This window comes from Ipomoea nil, unplaced genomic scaffold (genome assembly GCF_001879475.1).
Source record: "Ipomoea nil cultivar Tokyo-kokei standard unplaced genomic scaffold, Asagao_1.1 scaffold2845, whole genome shotgun sequence".
In the NCBI taxonomy this organism is placed as follows: domain Eukaryota; kingdom Viridiplantae; phylum Streptophyta; class Magnoliopsida; order Solanales; family Convolvulaceae; genus Ipomoea; species Ipomoea nil.
Genome location: NW_017619273.1, coordinates 7,139,805 through 7,153,125, shown reverse-complemented (window position 1 = coordinate 7,153,125; position 13,321 = coordinate 7,139,805). Strand labels below are relative to the sequence as shown.

At 33.5% G+C, this 13,321-nt stretch overlaps 2 protein-coding genes across 3 annotated transcripts; both read right to left on the bottom strand.

The window, feature by feature from the left end:
- Window positions 1–3,741: 3,741 nt before the first annotated feature.
- On the bottom strand, window positions 3,742–5,347 carry LOC109160250 (zeatin O-glucosyltransferase-like). Of its 2 annotated transcripts, none has more exons than XM_019308520.1 (2): window positions 3,888–5,347; window positions 3,742–3,831 (listed from the first exon to the last, which is right to left on the bottom strand). In XM_019308520.1, the coding sequence occupies exon 1, from the start codon at window positions 5,306–5,308 to the stop codon at window positions 3,905–3,907; it is 1,404 nt and encodes a 467-aa protein (XP_019164065.1). In that variant the 5' UTR covers window positions 5,309–5,347; the 3' UTR covers window positions 3,742–3,831; window positions 3,888–3,904. The 2 variants fall into 2 exon arrangements, with proteins under 2 accessions (XP_019164065.1, XP_019164064.1); XM_019308519.1 differs by having other exon boundaries at window positions 3,742–3,844; window positions 3,889–5,347.
- Window positions 5,348–11,767: 6,420 nt separating this feature from the next.
- Window positions 11,768–13,321, bottom strand: LOC109160251 (zeatin O-xylosyltransferase-like). Its single transcript, XM_019308521.1, has one exon. The coding sequence runs from the start codon at window positions 13,270–13,272 to the stop codon at window positions 11,881–11,883; it is 1,392 nt and encodes a 463-aa protein (XP_019164066.1). The 5' UTR covers window positions 13,273–13,321; the 3' UTR covers window positions 11,768–11,880.

Genomic DNA, 13,321 nt, shown 5'->3' with positions numbered 1-13,321 from the left:
GTTTTGGATTTTGTGGATTTGGTGGCTCGTACTACGGCTATATACATGTAATAATCTAGCATTGGAGAAATAATTGATGAGGACACGTGGTAGAAGATTATCGGGCGATCTTGATCTAACGGAGGCAGTTCAAGCGTGGACTTCAATTGTAAATGGAGGCTTCATGGAGACTTTCATGGGCCAATAGTTTTGCGACACGTTAGGCTGGGCGAAGGTCGTGAACAGTCAGTTCCGCGTCCGAGGAAGCAGCCTAGCCGACACGTCCGCATTATTTGTAGTTTGACAAATGACAACATGCATTAATGAAGAGAAGTTTGTATATTAAGGCCAAATTTATTAAAATATAAAAATATTCTATATTGTCATAAATAAAAATATCGAATTATAAACTAGGAAATGATATTTATATATTTGAAAATTTTTATAAATTATTTAAGTGATTAAATATGTTTTTTTAAAATACAAAAATTATACACGAATTGTCAGGTACAATAATATATAGAAAAATATTTGACTTAAACAATTCATGTAAATGAGTTTGTTAACGACTTAATGGTTGAACGATAACAACACAAACACGATAAAATTAAACATGAACACGACTATAGTTAGCATGTCACTTAGTTAACATGCATGTTTCGAGTCCACATGTTAATATAATTTTTTATTTAGAAAATAAAACTATAGAAACAACTTTTAAAAATATACAATTAAATCAAACAAAATAGTAAAGACATTCAATTCATAACATACCATAATATTTATAAAAGGATAAAATAATATATATCTAAAGTTCACAATATTAACGGGTTCTCAATGGTAGGTTAATAGATAAGTTTCACAGGGAGTTGAACTCGTAATCTTATCTTATAGTTATATTAGATAAATTATTCAATGCATTCAAAAAAAAAGATAAATTATTCAATCAACTTTGTTGAGATTGCTCTTTTATTCTCAAACTCAAAAGATATAATTGATATTTTTCATTAAGAATGAATTATTGTAAAAAATATATATTTATATTTTTTTCTAATACATATTATTGTGAGCGTTTTTTATTATAAGTTCGTGGAACGATCGTGAGATCAATAATTCTTGGACTAATAATTTACAAAGTACTTTGATTCTCTCGAGGTTAATTAATAATGTAACATTACATTATACAAACTTATTTTAACTATTTAAACATCTTAGCTGTTTTATGTCATTAAAAATTATCTAAACTAAGTATCATGATAATTTATGTTTTATAATTATTTTTAAATTAACTAATTTCATTAAAAATATTAAATAATAATATATTTGTCTTATTTTACCTGTCATATTTACTATCCATTAATCAATTCACTCTTCCAACTTTAGTTATTTTCTTTACCACTTTCTTATAATTTTTAAAAATCAATTTTTTTTTATGTTTAATAGTCATTTTGATGTATATTTAAATATATAAAATGTATATATTAGTGATAAATTAAATATTAAAAAATTAAATTATAAATAATTTAAGTTAAAATTTATTAATCGAATCATATCTAAAAACATAATAAGTCTCAATCAAAGTTATACCCCTCATTTATGTCAATGTTTTTAATGCTAATCATTTTGTACATTGTGCTTTTAGAGTTGTACTATACAATTTTTTGGACAAAAATACCCTTACCCCGTTATAACTTCCGTTATTTTTTCCATTACTTTTACCATGCACATGCATCTACCATATCTTTTCTTATATTTTTTAATTATAACAATATGTGTAAAACATTATATATCCATTATATATTAGATTAATATAATAAATAAATTTTATTTCACTTAGATTTTAATTAATAAAAATTTGTTAGCTATTTTTAAAAATATAAATATTGGGCATATGTTTTTGGACATCGCGCATAGAAAAGACTAGTACATAATATAAGACATAAGGAATCTAAAATTTAATATAAATGAAGATCCATAAATGAAAGATATAATAGGGACTACCGGACAAATTTGAAATGGACAATATTGTAGCACAAGAACTCAGGTTGCATGTGATGGTCGTCTGCTAGGAAATGCATTAATTAATAAAATATTTGTTGACAGATTGTTTATTTTTTAGATTTCATTTTTTATTATTTTAAAATTTAAAATAATTCTGCAATTCATTTTGACCCATAACATAGTTTGGCTCAATCCTTGATCTGCTGGAACCGACAACTTTGGCATACCAAATGTACATTACGTTTTGAAATTATATTTTACTAAAAAAGTAAGTATTTGTAAATATTAAGATTAGAAAGATTTCAAGATATGATAAAATCACTTTTTAAATTTTATTTGTCTATATTTTTGCAATAAGTGCGTAAGAGATCTAAATATATATTCAAGAATCAAGATACAATGTAATCTATATTAAATTTGAGGGTGTGTCTGGATGTGGATGAAGAGGGAGATTTATTTGATAGCGCACTCTCGTCCAGGAAAGAACTAGAAACCAATCAAAATTGTCTATCTAGAAATATTTAACGAATTATAAGTAATAATTATATAAAAATAGATAATAACATTTTTATAAATAATACGAACATACATTAAAGTGCAATTTATAATAGAGTACAAATAACTAAAACTACAGGTTCACATGTTAATAGAGGTTCTCATTTGGGACTAAACTTTAGTTTTAAATGAGAACCTCTATTAACATGTGAACTTGTGTACCATTGTGCACCATTGATCTTGTGGTTTATACGTAGTAATTTTTTTGACATAGTAATATCAATGTTGAAAAAGACACTAGGCGCCCGATTTTTTATTTTTTCTTTTTATTTTTATTTTTTAGGGGGTTATTCAAAAAAAAAAAAAAAAAAAAAAAGGTTCGGTCACCTAGACCGCCTAGGCGCCCGGCCGCGGAGGAAGCCGATTTCGGCGTTCCTCGACGCTGTCGGGCGCCGCCTAGTGCCTAAGCGCGATTTTTGCAACCATGGATAATATACATCACTGCACATACGCTACTGCGCCACTACATCGGATACACCACTGCACCACTCCAAACATCTCAGTCGTTTGATCTCTCATCTAGACGTTAGATAGGAGTTACAAGTTCACACCCAAACATAGGTTCTCACCTGAAATAGACTATATATATATATATATATATATATATATATATATATATATATATATATATATAGTAGGATTCCAATGAGAACATTTGCTTATGTGAGAACGCGAGAACAAAGCGTGTGCATCCATAATAGAGAATGGTAATTAATAAACATATAATAGAGAATATATATATATATATAATTTAATTAGGGATAGAATTTAATTAGGATGTTATACTTTATTTTAGGGATGTATTTATCGTAGAATATATATATATATTTCATTTATTATGCTTATATTATTTATTTATTTTCAGAGCCCATTACATTGGATGGAAGTTAGGAATCGATCATACATTCTTATCCATAATCTGTCACTCAGAAATCAACTGAACTACTCATGCGAACATATTCAAGGTAAAGGCCTAAAGCTAATCCTAGGCTTACTTGGATAAGATAAATAGGTACTAGACTCTTTTTAAGACAGGAGCCTTAAGCATATTATGAATACTCAATGGACTCCAAGTCAATTATGGTGGATTATTGGCCCAATACATCATTTCCAGGCCTAACAGACCCAAAATCCTTGGTCCCATCTTAAGTGGAATTTGTATTTTAAACTAGAATGGAGCTAAACAGTTTGAGCAATGAATGTAGCTTGAAGAAATCTAAAACAATATTTTTCCATATGATCTAGCAGAGGACCTTGAAGAAAAATTATTCTTGTAACATAAAGCAAAGCAATATATTTTAAAACAGGAGATTATCTAACTCCTGCAGACTTCAAATCAACAATTATACACTAAAAATAAACAGTCTATCTATCTAGTGATATGAGCAATGAAAGAGTTGAGTTCCATCTGAGAAACCCCTTCTTCTTGTGCTGATTTTCTTACATTTTCCCCAAGTTTCTGAGCTCTCTTTCTGATCTCATCTCCTTCTTCTGATGCCATAAGTCTCCTCACCACATTCTCAATGGCTGATGAATTCACCACCTCTCCGCGGTCCGCCCATTCTCTCACCATCAAGCCTGTTTTGAGAACCTGTGCAACCAAAAAACTGTTAAAGGGCTGGTCAGAATGCATAGGCCAAGCAGTTATTGGAACCCCAAAAGTTATGCTTTCCATGCATGAATTCCACCCGCAATGACTCATAAACCCTCCAGTGGACCGATGGGCCAGGATCTCGGGTTGTGGCGCCCAGTCCCGAACCACCATTCCCACTCCTTTCACCCTCTCTTCGAACCCTTCTGGCAGCTCAATCTCTCGAGGTTTACCCGAAAAGATATCGCCTTTATCTGAATCTCTCAACACCCATAGAAACTTCTGTTTGCTATGTTCCAATCCCAACGCCAGCTCCCTCACCTCCCTTTCAGACATTGAAGTGGTGGTGCCAAATGAAATGTATAGAACTGAGCTTTGAGGCTGCTCATCAAGCCAATCTAAGCATGGATTAGGATTTTTGGGGTTTTTTGAGTTTAAGTTTGGGTTTGCAGGGAGTATGGGAGCTATAAACCATTGCTTCTTCCACTTCTGGGCTGTTTCATTTTGCTCCAATAAATCAATAAATGGACCTTCAATCAACCTATTGGAGTTATGAATATCTCCACTTCTCACACTCAAATGCTCCATCTGAGCAATCCCAAGCTTCACAATTTCATCAGTTGTGCACCCCTCAGGAGGTGGCATTAGCTCTCTCAACTCCCCATCTGCGACAAACTTCTTTCCTAATCCTCGATACATGTAAGAAACCATAGACAAAACCGAAACGCAATTGAAGTTATAGGACTCGGCGTTGGGGATTGACGCCACATCCTGAACAACGTACGACATCAGATAGTCATGAATAACCACGATTCTTCTAGCTTTAGACGCTAATTCCCGGAGAAGACGCGCTGTGGGGTGGCGGAGAAGCTGCGAGGCATCCCAGGTTGGCTGCAAATGAGTGGGGAACTTGAAGGAGGCGTTGGGGTTGGGGGATGGGGAAGCGAAATCTGGAGTTGGGAGATCGTGGAAATGGATTTTGGCTATTTTGTTGGGGTCTAAGCCGCCATTTGCACGAAGTCTGGCTTGTTGGTTGTGGATGGCAGATCCGACGTAGTGAACAGGGAGTCCATGGGAGGAGAATATGCAGCAGAACTGAAGAAGCTGGTTGAGATGGCCTTGCGCAGGAAGAGGGACCATAACAACAGCAACCTCATCACTAACATCGTTGCACCTATCCATTTTTACACAGCGTAAAAGCTTTGTCTGAATCTGTGGTGTTTGTTCTTTCACAAAGTGAATCTAGTCATTATTAGTTATAATTAATTCAAGAATTCTAGTCAAACAGATCTCACTGTCACTGGTGTTTGACAGCTAATTTCCGATTTGTTTGTCATAACTACTCTTTTGAAAGTAGCGCTTACGATTATAATATAATATATAATAATTGTGATATATATAAACCTCCAGATGTAGCTACGCATGCGTTATGATTTATTCTGGCATGTAGCGTAGGGCTGCGATTGGAAAAGGGATCGTAAATGTTTATAAAAATGGTGGGTCAACTCTATTTTTATTTTTTTTCTTTTCAAAATAAAGAAGCTAATTCATTTATTATAGACCGAAACGTTTACAATAAAGATCGATGAAATGGTAAAATATTTCTTACCGTCTGACATATAAATAACTTGATTCGCAGACTGTTTCACAAATTTAAAACTGAATTCTTTCGAGAAACTTAAAACTTCTTAATGATTTGGTCAAACGTATCAAGACGAACACGGGTTATATAATCTTGCACATCCTGAGTATCTATTTGCATTCTTCTATCCATTGACAATATCTCTATTGGGTTGAACTGCATATCATAGTTCACATGAGAGTCTTTTTCATTGTCATATTTGTCATCCATGATGAGATTCACATACGTCATGGCCAGTTTTATCGTTTTACACTTTATGAAAAAGAACTCGCCAAGTAAACAAGAGGAAGAAACTCGTCCAAACAACGAGAGGAAAAAACACAAAAACTACAAACAAAATTAAACCAATAAAACAAAGCAAAGGGAAACAACAATGCGAAAATAATGGAGTACCGGTAGCGGTGGAGATGGAGGGGGTGGGGCAAGGCGTAACTGGTGGCGAAGGCGGAGAATGGAAGAGAAGACAATGAAGGCAAACGCTGTCTGCGGTGGAGATGGCGGCATGGGAAGACGATCAGACGCTGCCTCTGATCCGCTTGCTTCACAGAGGGGCGGCCATGTAAAAATTTGAGCGGTCGGAAACCAGAGACGAGAGAGAATTGGAGAAACCCTTGCAGTTTTGTTGTTAGAATTACAACTCTAATTTTTTTTAGTACTACTAACTCTGTTACAATATAATATTTGTTCATATTGGAGTACCTCTTATTTGGGTGTATTATACTACTGTTTTTGTGATAATGTGATCTAACGATTCCAGTCTAATTGCTTATTAGGGAAGATGATCTTCAAAAGTCTCCTCCCAATACATTTAATGCGGCCAATATAGAGAAGATAGTATGGGGACATAAATACATAATTCCGGTCCTCAGCATGCTCGCTCGCTACATGTTGAGTGTGCACTGATAGGGATGACAATCGGTCGGGGGTGGATTGGGGAGGGCTATATCCATCACCCGACCACCTTATATTCTCTCCACCCACCCCCACCTCCAACCTGCATCAGATGGATTTTTTCAAAACCATCCCAACTCCACCGGATGCGGGTGCTCACTAGGGCACCCACCACTTATCATCTTATTAGTTTTTTTAAAATAATAATATTTAAATTACTTACATATAATAAGATAATAATTAAAATCCATTAGTTATACTAAAATATAAAACAATAGAAATATTCAAATATAATAACTAAATTGTTAATTTTTTAAAATAATTAAACTTAGTAATTTAGATATAAAAATAGTAAAAAATTATAAAAACTTTTATAATTAACTACGTAATAGTACTTAAAAGTGTTGCGAGATATACTAGAGATAGGTATGGTGAATTATATTCATTCCGAACTAGTTGAGAAAAGTCATAGAAGAGGAGTGCATGCATTGTATTCTCATAACCAAGATCACAGATAGGACAAGATGTTCTACTTTCACTCTTTTAATAATCAAGTTCGTAGTAGTGGGAAGGATATCATTGAGGGCTTTTCACATATGTATACCTATTTAATTTATTGGCACATGTTGATTAGTGATAAAGAGTTCTAAAAGCATAAATGAGTCAAAGCCTACATATAAAAAAATTTATTGTGGTAATATTCTAGTGACCAAAATTATCTGAATTAGGCCATCTTCGTCCCTAGGAGAAAGGGATGGGTAAGGGAGGATTAATGCTCTAGAGAGAACATTCTCTTTAGAGCAATAGGTGGTAGGTAATTGGCGCATACAGACACACACCAGTGAAGTGTGTGCGCGTTACGTGCATGCACGCTCACATGATGATGGGATTAGTTATCCTCAACCATCGTGTGTTTATATTTTTTAAAAAAAATTATTATATTTTTGCATCAAATGGTCACATTGAGGCAATTTTTTTTTATTTTTTTTTTAATTTCTATCTCTACATATAGATTAAACTCTCAAATTTTTTCTACACTTCTATTTTTTCCTAAATTTCTTTTCACGCTTCTTTACACATAACAGGTTCTCGATGCAATTTTTGAAAGTTTAAAATGATTAAAATTTATTAGAATTAAAAATGTTACATACATGTTAAATTATATTGTATTATATAATTAATACATATTTAATTTTTTGGCATATGTTGATTAATGATAAAAGAATTCTAACAAGCTAAGATAAATGAGTTAGAGCCAACATACAATGAAATTTATTGTGGTCATATTCTAGTGACCGAAATTCTTTAAATTAGATATCTCTAGAAGAAAGATGAGAAAAAGAGATATGGGAAGGGAAGATTAATGCTCCGGAGAGAACATTTTCTTTGGAGAAGAGGTGGGATATAATATATCCTCTCACATCACGCATTGTATCTTTCTTTCTTTTTTTTTCTTCAAATGGCCATATTTAGCATCGAGTAAAATTTATTTATTTTATTTTCTATCTCATGGTATACCCTAAACTCAAAAATTTTATTTAAACTTTTATTTCCTTGCAAAATTTCTTATCAAAGTCCTTTACATTGAAAAGGTTCGTGATGCAAATGCTAAAAGTTGTTGCCAATTAAAAATGTTATACACATATTATATTACTAGTTTTTTACGCGCATTGCGCGACTGGGATAATGCTCAATGCTTTTTTTTTTTTTTTTAAATAAGTACTTTAAAGTATATTAAGGCGGGATTATATTGAAATTGTTCATGCATAGATAATTGAAGGTTGAATTTGCGTATTTAAATAGGTAATTCTTCTCCCAAAGGTTGAGTCCCCAACCCCAAGGGCCCCCCACACTCCGACCCGACAGAGCATTGTGGGAAGTTGTAAATCACGATGACTCAATGGTTCAGCAGACATGGCCAAATGCTGATACGCACAAGGAATTTGTCCACTTTGGACATAATTCCCGCACTGCCGCTGCCGAGGTTCAAACCTTCGTCTCTTCTCCCAAATACTACCCACTAAACCATTGAGCTAAGCCCGTGCGGGTTAAATAGGTAATTCTAAGTTTACAAATGCAAGATAATATAGTCAAGATTGATTATAATTGTCAATAAAATAATTGTATAGGTATGGTTGAAACCAAATACGGGACATAAGGGAGAACAAATAAAAATTAGGACATAAAATATTAAATATATACTAATATTGTTTGAGGAGATTCCGACATTAGGATTTGTGGTTAAGTTCTATTAAGACTTTAATATTAGAATTAGATTAATGGTGTAGTTATAATTCTATATTAGACTTTAATATTAGAATTAGACTAACGGTGAATTAACGGAAAAGTTAAATGGATAATCATATAATTAAGGATAAATTAGAAAATCTTAAAAGAAAAAATTAAAACCTGAACAATATGAACCATTCATTTGATTTAATAATTTGGCGGTCATTTTTTCTACCCAATGTTAATAATTAAATAAATTCGCTGGTCAAATCCGCTAACGCTAACCGCTAACTGCTGATTGTCAAACAAGGACATTGCGAGGTAGTTCTCACTTTAATTTGTTGTGTGATTTGAATACTCTCGTTGTCACAAAATCTCTCAAGTAGTTAATATGGTTGACTTTATTAATTATATATTTTTAATTTTTTCATGGTATTAATAAAATACTTGGTAAATAAATATATAGCATTATTTTATATTATAACTTTGATATTTAATTAGAAAAATAGTGCACAAAAAAGATAATAGATAATGTAGTGAATATAATCCATGGATGAATTTGAATGTAAAAATTTTTACATTTGAGAAAAATAAAGACAATATAACTAATGAAAATATTTCTTTTAATTAATTTATTGATAATTAATAAAAAAAAAATTCACTGAATAAAGACATTGTAAGGATAATGTAGCGAATATAATCAATTAATAAATTTGAATATAAAGAATTTTTATATTGAAGAAAAATAAAGACAATGTAACTAATAAAATTATTTCTCTTATTTAATTGATTGATAATGAATAATTTTTTTTTGAATAAAGGCATTGTGGACACATAATTCTAAATTAAAGAAATGCATATGTATTATTTTTTGTTGTAACTACTAAATTATTATTTATATAATTTAATAAGAGTAAAATAGAGTACTAATTATGCCAACTTTGATTGGGATGAGGTTCGAACCTAAAACCTTTTTTTTATTGAAATCAATGAGTAAGTTAACGGTGAACTAACGGCAATTCTTAAAATTTTAACGGAATTAGTAACGGTGTGTGAGTATTTTAGGAAATTTTAGTGTAAAATTTAAATCTGATCAATCTTTTAATTAATCTGAGCCATTCATTTGATTAAAATCTGTGACCGCCATTTTTTCTACCCATTATAGGCCTAACTCTCTTGGGCTCTTATTAGTATATATAGTAGATATTATAATTAAAGTATCATATATACACATATACTAAATTTATTTGCATATGTTGATGAGTGATAAAAGAGTTTGAACAAGATAAATGAATATGCAAGTGTGTGTAGGCTTTGACTCATTTAACCGTTGTTTATGTGCATTTTAACTGTTGTTTATGTCTGTGACTTTCAATAACACCGGTTTCAACAATACTCAATAGACAACAGTTTTTAACTGTTGTCTTTTCTAGAAAAGACAACGATTTATGTGCGTGACTTTCAACAACACTGGTTTTAACAACACTAAATAGACAACGGTTAAAAAATGTTGTCTTTTGCATGGGACTTACAACAACACTAGTTTCAACAACATAAATTTTACCTCAAAGACACCAGTTTTTAATCGTTGTCTATGTGAATTTTTCTTGTAGTGTTTTCTCTAGAGCATTAATCTTCCCTTCCACAACCATTTCTTATCTTTCTCTTGGGGACAGAAAAAAATAAACCTAATAGATAGAAGTGTGGCTTACCTCTCTTATATGGTTCACAAGCTATTACATAGAAGTGTGGCTTACCTAGTACCATGGTTGCAGTAGGCGCTAGTCGAGTGGTAGAGTAGTGCCTAGTGCCTAGACGGCCTATGCGGGCACCTAGACGGCTAACTAAAAAAAAAAAAAAAAAAAAAACAGTGCACATGTGTGAATGTACTTATGAACACAATTCAAAATATATATATATATATATATATCTAAATTAGATTTGAAAAATAAGTAAATATATAACATGTGTATCTATCTTGTGTTGTGATGTTTTGTGTTTTATGTTATGAAATTTTGTATTTACAAGTATAAATTTTGTACATTGTCGTTTTGATCCAAAGTCCATAATGTTATGTGGACTCTGGTCCATGATATAAATTGCCTAGAAGTGGTTTGCCAAAAATTATGCCATTACAATTAGCATAAAGACATTTATTACAGTGTTTAAATTTTGTAACTCATGTCCAAGTTTGAATTGTTTAAAACAAAAAATAGAACTAAAGGCTAATTTATTAGACTTTTCCTACCCTATACTAGGTATGACGGACCCAATTGTAACTATACCACAAAAACTGGCATGAAAGTTTGATTAAAGTATGATATTTTAGTCTAGATTTTCATGACGATGTGAGAGGTATCACATCGAGTCCAACTTTCATCAAATTTCATTTGATACAATATTTTCAACAGAAATGACGATGTGAGAGGTATCACTTCGAGTCCAACTTTCATCAAATTTAATTTGATACAATAATTTCAACAGAAATGACAGTAGGGAAAGATATAGGTATAGTAGATAGAGATAAGAGTAAATCAAATTAAATTTGGTTGAAATAACATCATTTCTTTTTCTGTATCTATACTTTTCATAACTTGCAAACTACTATATAATATGATCATACCTCTTGGTATCATTCTAAATGGGTTGTCACAGTATAGAACAGATAATAAATAATTAGTGCTTAAAAAAAAATCAATATTATTCATAACTTTCTGAAAAATTTTCACCAAATTCATAAATGCAAGTGGGGGAGTGGGGAGGGGGAGGGGAAGGGGTTACCTCTAAACATTAAAATTTATTCAAACATCAAGACAATTTTCTGGAATCTAACCAAATATTAGAAATGAAAATATTTTTTAAAAAATAACTCCTGAAAACATTTTCCATATATCATTTTTTTGGTTTAACACACTCCAAATTCATAAACGGAAGCGGGGGAGGGGGGAGGGGATTAGTTCTAAACATTGAAGCATCTCCCAAAATAAACAGTCTATCTAGTGATATGAGCTATGAAAGAGTTGAGTTCCGTTTGAGAAGCACCTCCCTCTTGAGCTGATTTTCTTATGTTTTCGCCAAGTTCTTGAGCTCTCTTTCTCATCTCATCTCCTTCCTCTGATGCCATAAGTCTCCTCACCACATTCTCAATGGCTGATGACTTCACCGCCTCTTCGCGATCCGCCCATTCCCTTACCATCAGGCCTGTTTTGATTATTTTGGCCACCAAAAAACTGTTAACAGGCTGATCAGAATGCATAGGCCAGGCAGCTATTGGAACTCCAAAAGTGATGCTTTCCATGCACGAATTCCACCCGCAATGACTCATGAACCCTCCAGTCGACGGGTGAGCCAGGATCTCGGGTTGTGGTGCCCAGTCCCTAACCACCACTCCCACTCCTCTCACCCGCTCTTCGAATCCCTCTGGCAACTCAATCTCTCGAGCTGTACCCGAAAAGATATCGCCTTTATCTGCATCTCTCAACACCCATAAGAACCTCTGTTTGCTCCGCTCCAACCCCAAAGCCAGCTCCCTCACCTCCCTATCAGACATGGAAGTCATGGTACCAAATGAAATGTATAGAACAGAGCTTTGAGGCTGCTCATCAAGCCAATCTAAGCAAACATTCGATTTGTTCGAGATTAACCCGGGTTTTGCAGGGAGTATAGGACCAATAAACCATTGGCTCCACCTCTGAGCCATTTCCCCTTTCTCTAATAAATCAATAAACGGACCTTCAATCAGTCTGCTGGAGTTATGAATATCTCCAGCTTTGAACTTTGCATACTCTCTCTGGGCTTCTCCAAGCCTCATGATTTCTTCTGTTGCGCATCCCCCATAAGTGGGCAGCAGCTCTCGCAACTCTCCTTCCTCGACGAATTGCGCTCCTAATTGTTGATAAATGTAGGAAACCCTACACAAAACTGAGATACAATTGAAGGCATAAATCTCAGCATTAGTGAGAGATGCTCCATCCTGAACAACAGAAGACATCAGATAGTCATGAATGATCACAATCCTTCTAGCTTTAGATGCTAATTCGCGGAGAATATTTGCAGTGGAGTGGCGAAGGAGCTGCGAGGCTTCCCAGGTTGGCTGCATATGAGCTGGGAACTTGATGGGGGCATTGGGATTGGGGGAAGGGGAATCGAAATGAGGAGTGGGGAGATCGTGGAAATGGATTTTGGCTATTTTGTTGGGGTCTAAGCCATTTGCTCGAAGTCTGGCTTGTTGGTTGTGGATGGCGGATCCAACGTAGTGAACAGGGAGTCCATAGGAAGAGATTAAGCAGCAGAACTGAAGAAGCTGGTTGAGATGGCCTTGAGCAGGAAGAGGCACCATAACAACAGCAACCTCATCACTAACACTATTATTGCAGCTATCCATATCTACACACTAATTAACTTAAAAGCTTGTATAAATCTCTGGTGTTTGT